This window comes from Oenanthe melanoleuca, chromosome 13 (genome assembly GCF_029582105.1).
Source record: "Oenanthe melanoleuca isolate GR-GAL-2019-014 chromosome 13, OMel1.0, whole genome shotgun sequence".
In the NCBI taxonomy this organism is placed as follows: domain Eukaryota; kingdom Metazoa; phylum Chordata; class Aves; order Passeriformes; family Muscicapidae; genus Oenanthe; species Oenanthe melanoleuca.
In genome coordinates this window covers 4155864-4173683 of record NC_079347.1, presented here as the reverse complement: position 1 = coordinate 4173683, position 17820 = coordinate 4155864, and the positions used below count along the sequence as shown (strand labels likewise).

The window sequence follows — 17820 nt, the reverse complement described above, 5'->3', positions numbered from 1 at the left end:
AACCAGATGAGACATCCTGGGATGGCATATAGAGAAGATAAGTGGGAATCTTGCTTCCAATAAACAGCTTGATCACGTACATTTGTCCTGAAGTTAATTTCTAATCAGTAGCATGCTTAATGCATTGCCAATGCTGCCTGTCTGCCCGAGCTCGACATACAAATTGCAGGATTAAGCATATTTCACTCAAGAAAACTAAAAATGAAATGAAAAAGTTGCCTTCTAGGCAGAAAACATGCACTTCTGACTATGTTTACCCACCCCAAAAAGTGTAACAACCTCAGCCCACCCCCCACCCACCCCCAGCTTTTTTTTCCCCCACAAAGTAAACTGAGACAAAATTTTTGTTGTACAGCAGGTATGCTACAGTTTTCCATCAATATAATTGCATAATTTCTTTTATTTATAAAGGCATCTGCATGTTGGCTCTTGGTCTTAGCCACAATTCTGATGATTGAAGAGACTTTACCAGTCTGTCACTGCAAGATTTAATGCCTTACTGACTGGTAGGTCAGGAGCTCCCACGTTGGCACAAATTGTTTTCTTCCTAGGAAGTCAGCCCCAAAGCCAAAGATAAGATTGCTCTTTATCATAGAGGAATAAAATGCTATGACAACAGACATCTTGAGAGAAGTAGTCAGCTCTAGGGTTAGTTTATAAGCTTGTTGCAAGTCTAGAAGTCATCTTGCAATCAAGTGCATCTCCCAGGTTGGGTCAGAGACTCACAGCATTTACAGGTGGACACCAAGAAAACCAAGTTCTCACACCCAAGAACTGTGGTTTAGCATCCAAAACAGCAGTTTTAGCAATGGATTTTACAAAAGTTGTGCAGCTGGAATCAAATCACACAGGCATTCTCTCTGCAGCTTGGAAACAAAGAGCTTTGGACTAACCTTATTACAGTGACGCCCAATACCCATTAGGAAGTTATCTGGTTTAATGTCTCTGTGTATAAAATTCTTTGTGTGCACATATTCAATTCTACTGATCATCTGTAAAAAAAACCAGCAACATGTAAGATTTCAAAGTGAACAAGACATTTCATTAAACCTTCAATGAAAGCATGAATTTTTAGTGTTACCTTCCTCTGCAACTTCAGTTTATGTGTTTGCTTAATGATAACCAAGATTTTAAAATGCTGTTTGAATATCCTTTTTCCATGTCAAAAATTCCATAATCTTGGTGAGAAACTGGCAGACTAAATACCTGAGTATTTCCCAGATACTGAAGTTCATGTTTCTAACTATAGCATCCTATTAAAAAGTAACTTTTCTTCATTACTTCAAAGGTTTTATAGCTACCACAAGCCAATTTTAAAGCTCATTCCCTCCCTCTGTCCCAGTTACTCATTCATCTGGTTATTCATTCATCAAACATCACTTTTCCAGGTAACAATCTTCATGGAGCAAGTCACAACTTGATGCTGTCATATCTAGGCTACCCTGATCCCAGAATATCTGAGACATGGAGAAACTCTGGCACATCTGTGGCACATCTGTGTCATCACACAGGGCCAGCCCATTTCCTGTGGGTGAGATCACAGCCCGTGGTTATGTGGCACAGCTCTGCAGCTCCTCCAAAACTCCTCTTGCAGCCTTGAGTTGTTGCATCACCCTCCTGCCAGCTGTTTGCTGGACTGGGCCCTAAAAGCCACTTCTGAGCACTGATACCCCCATTTCTGCCTGTTTCCCAGCTGACAGCTAATTAATGTTTATCATCCAAAGGAATACTGCACAAACCCCTTGTGGATTCTCTGGAGATGCTGTCACACCCAGACTCTAAGTGAGCAGGCAAATGGCTCTATAAAGCAAGCACATCACCCTCTCAGGGCAGCTGAGAGCAGGGACAGCTGACCTTGTCTCCAGACAAATGCCTTGCTCTTCCTTGGCCAAGAGCCTGGGATTCTACGAGCATCTGGCTAAGTGACAACTTGGTACTGAGATCAATTACGTAACATTAGATGAAATTTCAACTACCATTGAAAAATTCAACTTGAAAAACCCTCACTGCTTTTCAAGCAGCTGAAGGCAGCACAATCAAGCCATTTATTAAGCTGCAAGAAATAAATATGGCTGCTCATTTCAAATGCTGTATTCTCATGACCAAGTTGGAAAAATATCAACTGCTATAAAAAAAGACTTCAGAGAGTTTTAGAGGCCTTGATTATGTTGGAGGTAGAGTGGAATCTCCACTAACAGCTTGAAGAGCTGTCTGTGAGGACCAAACAAGCCAGGCAGTTATTTATTATTAGCTCACTGTCTGGTCCTAGAGGCTGCAGGAGGGTGTGAGAGCACAGGGACAGATTTGCTTGTTGTCACCACAGGTCCCACTGAATCAGATCCCCCACAACTGGAGACTGTTTCAGCCTCCCTAGCACAACCCCCATGGTGATACTGGCAGTGAATCCACCTAAATGAGTCTGAATATTTTAATGAAGTTGCCCTTAAAGCAGCAGCACAAAGGAGCTGGTAGCTGCAGTGCCCTCCCACTCCATGCATTTTGTAGGGCAGAGCACACAGGAACCACCATTACTTTGTCCTTATTTAGGTCAAGTGTTCACTTAGTGTATAAAACAATGCATCAATTATTTAACCCACTCTGCAGAGAATCCCTCAGGGCCCTGAAGCTGCTCCTCCAAGGTGTGCACATACCTGGTCTGCTAGCATAAGTACTGTTTTCATGGTAAACCTGCGAGAACAGAAGTTGAAGAGGTCTTCCAGGCTGGGCCCCAGAAGATCCATGACTAGAACATTGTAGTCCTTTTCTTGACCATACCACCTGCAAGAAAGGAAATGATGCAGCATTAGCAGGAACCCTGATGCAGCCCAGGACAGCCTCAGTGCTCTCAGCTGCAAGGGCACGTTGCTGACTGATGCTCCATCTTGAAAGCTAATGAGAAATTAATGCTGGTAATGTCTTGTTTTTCCTGGAAACAAAAGTCTGAGCATAAACCAGAACACACAAGTTGGCAATTTTCCCTGAATACACTACTTCAACAATCAAAATACCAAACACCAGAATGAAAATGCAACCAAAGCAGCAGTGTCCTTATACTGAGGAGTGTGTAAAACCTGGACTGAAATTCCTCTGCAGGACACCTTCCTCTCATTGTTCCTGCATCATTTCACTTCACAAAACCATCCTGACATGCTTTAGGCTTTGGTTTCAGCTCTGACTTCTCTGCACCAGACCAAAGCAGTCCACTCATATATTTTTAAATTTATTTCTCAATTTAAACAATGCCAACCAAGTTCTATTGTCCAGTTAAGTCAAAAACAAAGGCTCTTTATCAGGGTTTAATATCACAGAGAAAGAAGCATTTAAGTGTCAGAAAAGCTAAAGCAGAAACATAAAATATTAATTGCAGTTGTACTGTGATAGCAACCTGTAAGTGCCTAATACATCAATTTTTTGGGCAAAAATAAAGGCTAACAATGCAAGTTCTTCCATGGGTATTTTCCTTTCCAATCCATGTTTAACATTTCCATCACAGCCCTGCTTTATTGCATCTGCAGCTGGGGGTGGTATCTCCCCAGCCAAGCCCCTGAGCAGACCTGGAGTCACACTTGTGAATCCCCACACTTGAAAGTCAGGGCTGGAATATTCTCCTCTCCAGTCCTTCTGCACATCCCAGATAAGTACAGTGAAGTGACAGCTGTGTGTGAAAAACTGTTTTGAAGCTGACATGACACCTGTTTGATCAGAAGGCTGCAATTTTGCCTTTTCTAGGCTCCTGTTTCTTACATCAAGGACCTACAGGGAGAATTTCCCTCAGTTTCCTATAACAGTGGCATAGACAAGGTACCCCAAGGATGTGCCTCATAAGAAGAACATGCAGATAAAAAAAAAAAAAAAATTAAGATTCAGCTAAAGTAGCAGCTGGGGATTAAATATCTGTACAGACACTGTATTTCCACTTTAGGCAATGACTCCAGTACACCAATGCATGGTTGTCTGGAAAACAGTTACCACTGATAAAGTCAACAAATTCCTAGGTACTCACAGGATTCCAAGCTTAGCTTAGCTGGGGTAGTAAAATAAAATGTTTACAAAGCCAGAGAGAAAAGATTCTATATTTGGATTTGTTTCAGGAACTACTGGCCTGTACCTTCCCACTGTCTGGATTCTAAGAGAAACCAAGCCCTTCATTCCTGCATTGTTATAAATCTGATAAAAGTTATAGATGAGCTGTGCCTCACACTCCTTGTTTTACAGAGCAGTCTAGGGCCTTTATTCATTCCCTGCATCAAAATGGGATGCAAAAAATATGTATTCTGAAAGCAGTCATTCAAATGAAATTTCAACATAACAGCTCTGGGAACAACTACAGGGCTCAAGGTGAAAATGAAACATTTTAGTCACCTAAAGTAATGAAAATTGGAGCAAATGACCTGCCAAGGTATTCTGTCCTATGAAATTTAGGTTTGTTGTGAAAAAAAATAGAGACCTATGGGCAGAAATGAAGAATTCTAAGGAGTAAATCAAGATGTAGACAAAGTACTATTTTCTTCAAGGGACAGAATTCTAATTGAGATGCTGAGTGCAATTGTTCAGCACAGCAATGGTTCAGTGCCCAAGAGATGCAGTGGAAGGGAAAAGGATCAAAGATCAGCCTTCACTGGAGCTAAGAAAATTTAGTCACAGCCTCACAGCCAAGGTGAAGCTGATGCAAAGGAAGCCCACCCTGAAAGGTACATTTTAAAAACCTTTTTGTTCCTCCACAGGGATCTGTCTGCTGAGTAAGTGCAGTAATTCAGGATGATTGCACAACCTCTATTTGGCCTATTTCTATGTATGAATAAGAAAATTCTCATCTCCTGACCATTCTGCACTGGTGGAAAGTACATTCAATTCTCCAAGACAAAGAAATAAGGCAGAATCTCTCATTTTCACATTTACCTGCCTCTAATTCCTCACTGAAGACTGTGACACCTATTCATTTCAATACTGGCAACTGGAACTTCTTCCAAGGTATCTGAGTGTTTTATTTACTTTGCTAACCTCCAAGTAAGTTTTCATTTTCCCTGGAACATTCCAGGGAAAATGGGATTAAGAAGTAAAGCAGCATCATGTCCATTCAAGGTGTAGGAGCTGCTATTACTGGCATGAATGAAAGAAAATTAGGAGTCTTGGTTTTCTTAGGAAAACTTGGATATTAGGATAAATAAAAGCTGGTGTCCCAAAAAGAGATCTTCACAAGTTCTTATCCTGCATCAGGATAAACTTGGAATTATATGAGGGAATGATCCATACAAAGCCCTGGGCACCTCTTAGGTGGCACTGGCATCTCAGAATCCAAGTGTGCCACATGTCTGAGAGATCCATGGATTTCTGTCAGCACAAAGTCCTTTCCCTCACAATAAAGTTGAGGAAAAACATATTTTAAGTAAGGGAGAGTTTTGGAGTAGAGTGGAAAGTGGGAGGAAGAGATTGAACTACTTGAGAGCCATTCTGAGTGGGTAATCCCTCTGATTTAGTTACACACAGTGTATTATTTCAACAAGAGAAGTGAATTTTCTAGAAGAAGTTCTCCTAGTCTTTCTCTAATTGATTCCTACTGTGCTTTACCTCCTTACATAAGCCATTAACAGGACAGAACCATGAGAATGGTTGAGTTTACCCTTGAACAGGCAGTGTCACACAAACACCTGATAGAGATGTCACAAACCTGCTTGAGCTTCAAGGTGTGCCCCAGCTCCCAGGCAGGAAAATGCTTCATCACTCTCCCTTCCCTCATCTGTCTCAAGCTACATAATCCAACTATTCCAATTAGTCAGAATACAGTAAATCTCTTTTATGAAGCTTTCTATCAGCATAGCTAAAAGCTGAGCATGGTGACCTTAATTTGACTTCAGTGACTTGTCTGTGTGAAAGACCAAGACTGGCCACGTCACCAAGATTCGAAATCATGTGGTTTGAGAGCCTTGTCTATAACCACAGCACAAACACAGAGCTGAAATTTTCTAACATCTTGGATTTCAGTATTGAGCTCTGTGGGAACATCTAAGTCACACCACACAGTTTGAAAGTGTTTAGTTTCTAAATAATACACAATGAAGCAGGTATGATGCCAGGTCACACAAGTGGATGTTTACTTGGACTGCCATGGGTGGGTTTTTAAATTCTCTCAACTAACCTTGAGACAAGGAAGTGAAGCCTTGATGCATATCTAATACTTGGTGGTAAACACTGTAGTCAGCTCTACCCAAACTTAAAATCCTTTTGCCTTTTCAAAGCTGCATCTTTCAAAAATTCTGCAATTTCTATTTCAGCAACTGCATGTTTTGTAAGTAATGCCAAGGACAAAAGAAATGTTCGAGGAAGTGTTTGTTAATAGCTTGGTTTGTTTTGTTTGCATTTGTTTTACCTAAGAAAACATTACATTTGGTTATTAATAGTATTTTTTCACATCTTCCTTTGAAAGGATCAAACAGAACTAGGCCAACTAGCAGAGAAAGGGGGTGAAGGGCTAAAAAAAAAAAAAAAAAAAATCACACACAGGCCATGAAATTCCAGTTTCACACTACTGTGTCATTCACAATTCCAGTCAATAACCAGCAGTTTCATTCACTACACTGGCAATTATAATAATTACAAACACAAAACAACTACCTAAAATGTGTGAAAAATAAATAAAATTACTCAGAAGATTCACAATAAAAGAAAAACAAAAACAAATTCGGATCAAGATGAAGGAAATTACTGAGTTAGTGAATGACAGCTGGAAGCACTGATAAAGAAACCCCAAATCCCAGAGTTCTGAAGCCATGGAGGCAATAAAGGAACCTCACTTTGCCTACAGCTTATACAAAAAAACCAGAACACGAGCTCAATGTCACAAAAAACTGTTCCCACCACCAGACAAACCATGACAAGACCATTTTGTTCCAACTTAATAAAAGCTCTCCTCAATCAACACCTGCTTTGCCAGGTAGCCCATCCTCCAGTAAAAGCTTCTGTCAGCTCCATCTCTGACTATTCCCACAGGGGCTCTGGCAACCTGGAATTACAAACTGAGCTACAGGAGGCTGTGCTTTTGTCAGACAAAAAACATCTCCTGGTGCCTCACTGCAGGGAAGGACAATTCTTCCAACACTGGAATATTGAAACTCAAACCTTTACACTTCCAGAAACATTTACACTCCCATTACAATAAGGTGATTCTGACTTCTTTGACATTACATAAATTTTTGCCACGTTCATAAACGAGGGTGTGTGGCCCTATAATTACCCTGAATTAAGTTTCCCAGCACTTGGGTTTTCAAGCAACAAGTGAAAGACTTCTTGTGATAGAATTGGAGATTGTCAGAAGAACTAAGGTGGATAAAAAAGCTGTTAGAACAAAAATGTAAGGTGAAAAAGCAAGCTGGAAAGAACTTGCTAACAGAATTACCTGAGATCACCTAATTAGTAAGTTTGACAAGTCAGCAGGCACATGAGGGGGATGCAAGTCTGGAAAGGCTCATGGACACAAAGGATTCAGACATCCCACAGAAATCCAAATGGCCCTGATCTGTGAACACTCTGGAACTGTATTCCAGTCCTGCCAGCCCTAAGTCATTTACACAAAAGTCTCTGAACTGGCATTAGTCAGATGATGGGACTAAAGAGAAAACACTGACCTCCCTGTAATTACACAGCTCTGATATCCCTGAAAAATATCAGAGCAAAAGTCAGCTGTTCTACACAGAACCTGTGCATGGGGATCACTGCTGCAAGCCCTGTCACCAGCTCAGGAAAGGAAATCCAAATCCCAGCAAGGGCAGAACAGAGACTTGAAGAAAGATGGGAGGATTGTGACCTCTGCAATCATTTATTTAAACAGCTCAGCAAGGCAGTTATGGAGCTGTGTAATTATTCATTATAGATACAGGAGGATGAGAAAAGGGAAAAGGTTATTAACAAAAATCAGGGAAACAACAGCTGGCAGTTGAGTGCCTGTGGGTTACAAGCATTATCTTTGGGCACAGCAGCTCTCTGGCTCTCTCTCTGTCCAACAACACAATCATGAGCCCTGCCCTGCTGGCCTAGCAAGCACCTGACTGATTCAGACTCTTCTGCTCCCATGTTCTCAGCACAGACAGCTCCTGACAAATACTGACAGTGCAGACAAACTGGAAAGTGAATTATGCCTGGAAAAATGCACTGAAGCAACACAGAAGTGAAAGGTAATCCACCACAGATTCATTTCTAAATTGACACATTTTTATATTTCTGCTTTATCTATCTCCCCTGAAACTGGAAAAGCACTTAACTGTTAGCCAGCTAGGAGTAATAGAAATGAACTTCACATAATGTGGCACGACTGAAATCCTGAAGTGCAATATTTAGCAGATGTCACCTAACGTTAGTTGCCATGGAGAGCATGAATTAGGCCACCCAAGTACTAAATAAAGAAACAGCCATGAACACCCCACGCTAAGGAGCTGGCTCCACTCTATAAATACAATTCTGGATCACTTTTTGTACAGTTCTGAGAGCAATACACCAAGGATGCCAGCACAGCTCATCCCCTCAGCAAGGAGGAGGTTTCATCTGCCTGGTGGGATGGTGCAAACACACAGCTCACTCCCTGTTCTGCTGAGCTCCTCAAAAAACTCCATTAACACCTGGGAGGAAATCAGGAGTTGAGTTTCCTCTGCAGAAGTCAGGAGGTGCAGCTCAGTGAGAAGGTGAACCATTAATCCACACTGGGGACAGCAAACATCACTGAGGAAAAGGATATTTTAATATTATCTCTCCTCATTTGTTTCAACCAAGAGTAATACTGACCTCAAACTCCAAAAAATAACTTAAGGCAGGGAGAAAAAAATTCAAGTTGTGGTGTCTTGGATGCTTTGATAGAATCCAAAAAGAACAACTAACACATGAGTTTAGATTGGTGGAAAACAGGAAATAAATTTTATTTATATATATTTATTTTATTAATAAAGGAACCATAGGTATTAATTTAAAATATTATCCTCCATTTTATTTAGAGGCACAAGAAGAAGCTTCTGGTCACCTATCAGATGGTTCTACCCTTCAATATGCAGACTAATAACAGAAAGTTAATTAATAGTGGGATTTACTGACAAAACTTTTTTTTTTTTTTAATTTGGTTTCTTGTAGGTTTAGTGAGTGTTTTTCTGTTTTTTCATGGTGGTTTCAGTTTGTTTTTTTTGGTGGTTGGTTGAGGAGTTTTAAGCTGCAGAAGTTACTGAGAAACAGTTAAAAATGAAGGTGTTTGACAGGTGTGTTTACAGCTTTTTAAACACTGCTAAAAAATTCAATATTTCAAGTGCTTAAGGCAAATTTGGTTGTGATAACTCTTAGATTGCCAACCTTGACCACGTTTTTCCACTACAGGTAGTATTTAACAAAGATGTAGAAGGGCAGATTTCATTAATAATTATCCAGCAGCATGGCAGTAATCAACCAGAACCACAAATATTGTAGATAATTTTTTTTTTTTCCAGAAAACTCAACTCAATTGAGAATTTCTCTGCACCAAAATATTTGCAATTATTGCATTGAAAAATTCAGAAATAGAGACTGACTAGCTCAGTTTGTAAAGAACTTTGCAAAAAAAAAATCAATTCAAAAAACACAAGTCAGTAACTTTTTGTTTTTAAACTTGCTGATCTTCATCAAGGATACAACCAATAGTTGCTGAACACCATAAATGGCAAAAAAAATCAAGAGTGGCTGTCCTAGGTAATTTGAATAACTGCTTTTGTGAATAAAGTTTACCAGAGTTATGCTGTGACAAACACCCAAAAATCAAACACACTCTGCTGCATTTCTCCAAGGCAGCACCAGGAATTGGGGAATAAAGGTGGAGAGTCCCAACTAATAGGATCAGTGCCCAGTTAACAAGATTACAGCTCAAAATGCTTTGTCACTGAAAAAGAGAGGAAAAAAAGCAAAGGGCAGCTGATGAGGGAGAACAATGAGAATAAACCCAGCAGAATGCTGGGGGCTGCCCATTGTGTCCTAAAGGCACAGCAGATTGTCACAATGTTAAGCTTGGTTCAACAGCCTTTTAGGAAAAATTAAGGTAATAATTAAGCAAAATTTGGACATGAGAATAAAACAGCTTAAAAATTTTTGGAGTATTAACAAAGTTTTTGTGAAACTTTTGGGTTAATTTCAGAAACTTTGCTGCTCTTCCAGGAAACAATAAGCAACAAATTTAAAGATCTGAAAGGGTTTAGAATATTCAGAGAACAAAGTTTCCAGTTCATTCACGCCAATCTCATTTTTTGTAACTTTCTGTGCAAACAAAATGTTCTATTACAGTGGAATTAAGCACCAAGGCCCCCTGTTCAACCTCCACACAGGTGAAGGCTCACTGTTGACCCCACAGTAACACTAAACTCTTAACCCCAAAACTGAGATTTTTTTTCTCATTAGTTTCTTGCAATGAGCCAGAAAGTCCCTCAAATCAACCCTAAAGGCTGTGAAAGGAATTGCTTGGTTCTAGATAACCTCAGTGACACTCTGGAGAGGTGTTCTTGTAATCACACCTAAAGGCAGAAGTCAGCTTTAGACCAGCAGCCCCAATGGATGAGCAATCCAGACCTCATTTATTATCTCTGCACTGAGTCACAGAACCACAGCAGAGACCACTTGAGTGAGGCAGTCACATCATGCAACTTCCAGGAAGTTGATTTTGGCCAGTGCATCACTTAAGTAGGTGAAAAATAAAGTCCCTCACTCTCAAATGAGAAACACAAATTTTTTGTGTTGATGTGTCCAAGATGTGGACTGAGTTTTATAAAGTATGGCCATAGGGAAATCTTGGCATGATTCCTTCACTTCCTATCAAATTCTTGTGCTGCTGCTGTTTAAAGGTGTCACATTACAGAAATTTTACCAAATGTACTGACTTTCCTTCAGCTTGATTCATCCTTGTGAATACAGAGCCAGGAACAGCTTATTCCAATGTGACAGCATATTATTATAACACAATGGTGGCACACAGATTATCAGTGACACATGCAAAGTGACCTAAGTACTGACTGGGATTCAGAGCACCATGGATTCTACTTCTACTAAACACTGAACATTTTAATATTTGTCACAACAACTGTGCTGGTCCCCTACTCAGCTTTCTCTTAGAAGAAAATAAATCTAAGTATGCTTGTTTAGATTTTCTCAAGCATCACCAAACCATTATCAGCAGCCCAGAGAAACCTCTCAAGGTTTAATTTACAATTAGTGCCACTTCTGAAAAGAAAAAGTGTATTTCCAAAAAGGCACTTTTCTAGAAAAATACTACAGAGATTAACTTTGTGAGAACCTGCAAGGACTGGCTGGCATTATCCAATAATCACACACCTTTAGCATAAGGAGTTTATGAATCAATTTAGTGAGTGTTGTCTCATCCATTCTCAATGGTTTTGGATCTTATATTATTTTTAGGGGGTACAAAACTATCAAATACAGAGGAAAGTTGTACTTGAAGCTACAGGCAAATTTCTCAACGTGTAAGGTTATCATCTGTATTTCCCAGGGCATTTTAACCAAATACAAAAAATAAAACAGCATCTCAGTGGAAAAGCCAAGAATTTGCAACTTGGCCTCACTACAGCACCACTCACTCATTTACTTTTCAAAAAAGTAGTTCAAGAATGCCTGCTTTTCCAGTTCTGTGATGAAACACCTGATATCTTCTTGCTCTGGCTGTTTTCCCAGTTATCCCTGTTTTAGCATGCAACTATACCATGAAAGCTTTCCAAACTGCAATTCCTATTCTTTCAGTTGTGAAATAAAGGCAGCCACGTTTGAGAAAAGAAGGCTGTATTCTCCAAGAAAGACTGCATCTGTTTTAACACCAGCAACTCTGTTGAAGCTGCAAGTATTTAATTCAGGCATGCTGATTGTATCTCTGCAAAAGGCTGGAGTGAATGAGGACAGATGACCAGGACAACACTGTCTCCTCCAGCTCACATTCAGGATCAGAGCCAGTTGTGTTTGGGGGGAAGGAGGAGGAGTTTTAACCTCAGAAATGCAGATTTGTACTAGGCTTTGTCTAAATTAATACAGAATCTTGACTTTAAAATGTCACTATTGATCCTGTACAAAGTCAGGAAGGGTTAAATTAAATGGAATCCACTGTGATACAGAACATAAACTGAAATAGTTTGTGAGGCTCAAGGAACAAAAATCCTTTTTGCCATAGTGTCAAGGAAAAAGAAAAGACTAACTTTAAAAACAATTATTAACAAAGTTTCAAAAAAAAGGAACAACTTGTAAAAACTCTCGAAGGAGAAAATTGAAGTTTCATGTAACTCTTTAACGCCCGGATTCCAGAGCTGGGCACTACCCCAGGGTAACACCTGGATAATCCCATGAGGAATAACTCCTCCAGGAGTCCTGCACCAGCAATTTGCTTCCAGATCAGGAAATTCTGCAACCCTGCTGAAAGTTTCAGCTGGAACACGAAGCAAGGAGCTGCATAATGAGGAATTGGGAGGGATTAATCCAAGCCCTGGTGACGCATCTGTTGCGGGCAGCAGAAAGGAGCTGCTGCCATTTCATTCCTGCTCCAGGTCTCTGCAGTCTCAAGGCTGGCAGCTCAGAACTATGAAAGGAAAAAGGCACAAGCCCGAGCACGTCCCTTGTCCCACCAGGAGAAGGGGGAGGGTTAATCACGTCCAGCCGCCATTTTCTGAGCGGAGCAGGAAGACATGTTGGAAAAAAAAAAAAAAAAAAAAAAAAAAAAAGAGAGAGAGAGGCAACAAAAGAAAGCAGCCATTTCCAGGGTCGGCTCTCAACTCTCTGCCTCTCAGAGAAACAACCTCATCACACTTTGTTTTAATGGCCACAAGAATTTCTTGCTGGGTGTCTCGCTCTTTATAAAGACAGCAGGGCTGCCAGAGGAACCCAGCGACTTGGAGAGCTTGGAATGGAGCATTTCCCCCTTATCAGCCCCAATCCTGCATGGATAAATTTATTTTCATGGTGGTGCCCTGCCTCACACTAAAAAGTATAAAACAACTGCCGATACACAGTAATAAGCATGACCAAAAAAAGTCATGCCAAGCACACAGAGACACCACTGGCACACACGGCTGGTTCCTACCGTATATGTGGGATGCCAACTCCTCCCTGCAGGATCTTGTACAGTTTGCTTTCATAGAGCAGCTGGGGGTGCCGAGCCTTCTGAGACTCCAACTTCACAGCAACTTCCTGCAGGGAGAGGGAACAAGGAGTCAGGGCACAGCGTCCACCGAGCACCGAGGTTTTTAAGGGGCACAGCACTTCCACATCCCCCACATAACACAGCCCTGATGCAAACACTTTTGGGTATGTATATATTTATTTATTTCCCAGCTGGACGTGCTTGCTGCATTTTGTGGCGTCTTCCAACGCAATCCACATCGCGGTGATTTGTACATAAATATCCATATGCCGGGTCATGCATTTGAGCTAGAGAGATGTGGAGTCTTCAGAACCACTTAAGTGAGGAAGAACATACGTGGGTGTTTCTTCTTTACAGCTCAGAGCCGTGAGGGGGAGGAAGAAAAGAAGAAAAAAACAAAGGAAAAACTGGAAAAACAGGGGGATCTTCTTTGTTTCTATCAGTGTTGATAAAACAAGATACAAAGTGTTCCCCAGCTGAGGCAGAGGAGGAGATGAATGGCGGGCGAGGGACGACGACTTTGGCCGCTCACAAAACACAAATACATTTAAATATGTTTTCCCACAATGGTTTTTGACTCTTTTCTCCTCTCCCAAGTGTTGGCTGGCGGAGCCCACGACCGCAGGGCTCTGCTGTGGAAGGGGCAGCGAGGAAGACCCTCGGTGGAGAGAGGGGGATGAAGACCCTCGGGGGAAAGGGGGGGAATGAAGCCCCTCGCAGAGGGGAAAAGAAAACCCTGGGGAAAGGAAGATCCCACCCGGGGGCAGGTGGGGCTCAGTGGCCACGGCTGGTGCCCGGCTCCCCCTGGGGAGCTGAGGGGGAGTGCGAGCGGCCCTTACCTCCCCGTTGGTGATGTTGATCGCCAAATAGATGTCCCCGAAGGAGCCCGACCCGATCTTCCGCACCAGCTTGTATTTGCCTCCGACAATGAACTCGGCCTTGGAGCCGCTGCTGCTCGCCATGGCGAGGGGCGGCTCTCGGGCCCTCCCGGCCGGCTCGGCGGGACAACGAGGGCTCTACGGCCGCCCCCGAGGAGCAGAACGGGGCTGGATGGGGGAAGAGCGGCGCAGCCACGGACGGTCCCTACGCTCAGCTCCAGCCGGGGCCCTCGGGCGGGCGCCCCCCCTGCGCGGCTCTGCGCCGCTGCCCGGCTCTCGGCGCGCTCCAGAAACAGGAGAAGCGGCCCCCGAGGTGCTTGTGAGAGCAGGGAGGGGAGAGGGGGGGGACTCGCGGGGTCGCGGCGGCCGCCGGCCGCTCACTCGGCCGCCGCCGCCATCTTGTGCCTGAGCCGCCGCCGCCGACACAAAATGCCCCCGGCGCGCGGCCGCCGCTTCTTCACCGCGCGGGGTGCGCTGGGAGCGGGGCGGGGCGCTGCCGCACAAACCACGCCCCCTCACTGCGCTGCGCCAATCACCGCCCTCCCTCAGCGCCCCGCCCTCCGGCTGGGAGCGGTGATTGGATGCTCTGCGGGCGTGCGCGTGCGTACAGCGCCGTTCCACCGGTCCGGGCGGAAGAGGGCGGGGAAAGCGGACGTGCCCTCACTCGCTCTTAAAGGGGCAGGCGGCGGCAGCGGGCGGGGGTCGGTGAGGGGTTCTTTGCGCTGCCCACGCAGCTCCGGGCCCTGAGGCACCCGGGGATCCGCCACAGGGACGGGGGCTCGAGCTGGGTCAGCCACCACTGAGATGCCACTCCACGTATGGTGCTGTTCCCAGGCTCTTCTCAAAGCCCAGGCCTCAACCTGTGTGTATGTTAACAGGCTGGTTTGTGGAGAAATAAATACACAACTCCGTTCAATGGAGGTGTTTAAGGAAAGGCTGGACGGGGCACTCAGCGCTTTGGTCTGGGTCACAAGGCGGGATCAGTCACAGGTTGGACTCGACCTGGGAGATCTTTTCCAGCCCCAGCGATCCTGGCATGTTGTGATTCTTTCCGTGACTGTGGCAAAGCCCTGGAACAGCTGCCCGGGGCTGCTGTGCAGTCTCTCGCTCTGGACACATCCCAAACCCACCTGGACTCATTCCCGTGCCCCCTGCTCTGGCCTGGCCCATCTCCAGAGGTGCCTTCCAACCCTAACAAACCCGTGATTCTCTCAAACCCACAATCCGTGTTCACAAGAGATGGCAGTGCCGAGCTGTTCACCGTGCTCCATCACCTTCCCTGCCCCACAGCTCACCCTCAGCCCCTCACAGTGCAGGTCCTGGGCGGGCACTCCAGCCCGTGACCCCCTGACAAGGACACCCTGAGCAGAGGCACTGTCACGGCCACATCCCTGCAGGGTGCACATCCCCTCAGTGTGCACATCCCTGCAGTGTCCATATCCCTGCAGTGTGCACATCCCTGCAGTGTCCATATCCCTGCAGCGTCCAAACCCCTCAGTGTCCAATCCCTGCAGTGTCCATATCCCCTCAGTGTGCACATCCCTGCAGTGTCCATATCCCTGCAGTGTCCATATCCCTGCAGTGTCCATATCCCTGCAGCGTGCACATCCCTTCAATGTCCATATCCCTGCTGTGTCCACATCCCCTCAGTGTCCACATCCCCTCAGTGTCCAATCCCTGCAGTGTGCACATCCCTGCAGTGTCCACATCCCTTCAATGTCCACATCCCTGCAGTGTCCACATCCCCTCAGTGTCCACATCCCCTCAGTGTCCAATCCCTGCAGTGTGCACATCCCTGCAGTGTCCACATCCCTTCAATGTCCACATCCCTGCAGTGTCCACATCCCCTCAGTGTCCACATCCCCTCAGTGTCCAATCCCTGCAGTGTGCACATCCCTGCAGTGTCCACATCCCTTCAATGTCCACATCCCTCCAGCATCCACATCCCCTCAGTGTCCAATCCCTGCAGTGTGCACATCCCTGCAGTGTCCACATCCCTTCAATGTCCACATCCCTGCAGCATCCACATCCCCTCAGTGTCCACATCCCTGCAGTGTCCACATCCCTGCAGTGTGCACATCCCTGCAGTGTCCACATCCCTTCAATGTCCACATCCCTGCAGCATCCACATCCCCTCAGTGTCCACATCCCTGCAGTGTCCACATCCCTGCAGTGTCCACATCCCCGCAGTGCCCACAATCCCCTCAGTGTCCACATCCCCTCAGTGTCCACATCCCTGCAGTGTCCAATCCCTGCAGTGCCCACATCCCTGCAGTGTCCACATCCCTGCAGTGTCCAATCCCTGCAGTGTCCACATCCCCTCAGTGTCCACATCCCTGCAGCATCCATATCCCCTCAGTGTCCACATCCCCTCAGTGTCCACCTTCACGTGGCTCCTACACCTGGGTGTCTCCTGGCCCCAGCACCTCGTGCTCCTTGCTGTCTGTCAGAAGTGAAATCTCCTGTGTTGCCCCCTCGCTTCTCTCTCTCAGCTCTGTGAGTTTTCCCCCTGCAGGAACACCAAACTGTGAATTCCCGGTGACTCATCATCACTCCCTGTCACAGCGGCGTCTTCTGCCGTGCAAGGCTCCATTTGGGAAATGATTCAGTCTGCGGGAGAGAGAAAGCTCCTCCAGTAATGTAGCTCATGGAGGTAGAAGGAAAGCCTACTCAGGGTGTCTGCTTTGAAGGCAGGCATGCAGAAACTGCTTCCCAGCTTGCCTGGTGCACCCAAAGCCATGGACATAATAAAAATATGGATTTTAAGACTTGTCTATGTGTGGATTTTATTTTTTTAATAGCTGACTGCTTTGGAGAAAAGTGAGATTGAGAGGTCCAGGTTAGAACATATCAGTTGGATATGAAGGTGGAGGAGTTCTCTCAAAGAACAGCATCCACACGGTGGAAGAAGCTCTTCTTGAACCATGTTGCTTTCTAGCTTGGTAAAAACACTTTCTGCCTGCACAAGTGCAAAAGAGCTCTGGCTTGTGTCCATCTGGCTGTGAGGCAGGAAGGGAAATCTGTGATTTTCCTCAGTTTCTTCCTGTGGTGGACTCAGTGAGCTCCAGATGACTCCACAGTGAGAGACCAGGAGGATTGGAGAGGGAAGATTGGCACTCAGCAGTGCCCTGCATGGCAAATATCATCTCCAAGTTCCCCTTGTGTTTCAAGGAGCTCAAATCCAAGGTTTTACTACAGCTCTCTCTGTGTCTCTGATGAAAAAATTGAAATGCAAATGACTCAAAATCAGCCAGATGCACCAGAAGGAAAACGATGCTCCGAGAACGAGCTGGCCTCCAACTCATTCCCACCTCGGCTCTGTCAGGGAGCATTCGTGCAGGCAAGAATATCCTCACTCCTGTCACTCACAGGGATCTCGTGTGGGGGATCTGGGATGCATCACACACTCCTTCAGGGGGCTGGAGCTTCAAGGGCAAATGAGGTATCTCTGAATATTGCACTCGTTCCTGAAAGCACAGCCCCGTGTCCTCAGGTGCCCCCTGTGATCTGCAGACAGCTCAGGGCCGATGTGCCGCTCTGGCCCTTTGGGCTCGTGCTAATGGCTGCTCTGGATGGGATATGAGCAGCTGGGAGGCGTTTGGCTCAGTCACGTACCCTTGGAGGAGCTGGAAAAACAGGTCTGGAGCTCCTGGCCCCGCAAAGATCCCCATGCAGGACAGCAGGATCTGCTGGGCTAGGCAATGCTGCCACCTCCTGCCTGCCGGGGACAGCTGTGTGTGTGCTGGGGACAGCTCTGTGTGTGCTGGGGACAACTGTGTGTGCTGGGGACAGCTGTGTGTGCTGGGGACAGCT

The 17820-nt window shown here is 45.1% G+C and overlaps 1 protein-coding gene across 5 annotated transcripts in view; it reads right to left on the bottom strand.

Annotated features, from left to right (window-relative positions):
* Positions 1–14534, bottom strand: part of CSNK1A1 (casein kinase 1 alpha 1) — a 31875-nt gene extending 17341 nt beyond the window's left edge. For 2 of the 5 annotated variants that reach the window (XM_056502358.1, XM_056502359.1), the window contains exons 1-4: positions 13969–14534; positions 13070–13176; positions 2652–2778; positions 894–992 (exon numbers count right to left, since the gene is read on the bottom strand). In XM_056502358.1, coding sequence (XP_056358333.1) covers positions 894–992; positions 2652–2778; positions 13070–13176; positions 13969–14091 — 456 coding nt within the window. In that variant the 5' untranslated portion in view covers positions 14092–14534. The remainder of the gene's footprint in view (positions 1–893; positions 993–2651; positions 2779–13069; positions 13177–13968) is intronic. The other 3 variants (XM_056502355.1, XM_056502357.1, XM_056502356.1) reach the window with 3 other exon arrangements.
* Positions 14535–17820: the final 3286 nt, after the last annotated feature.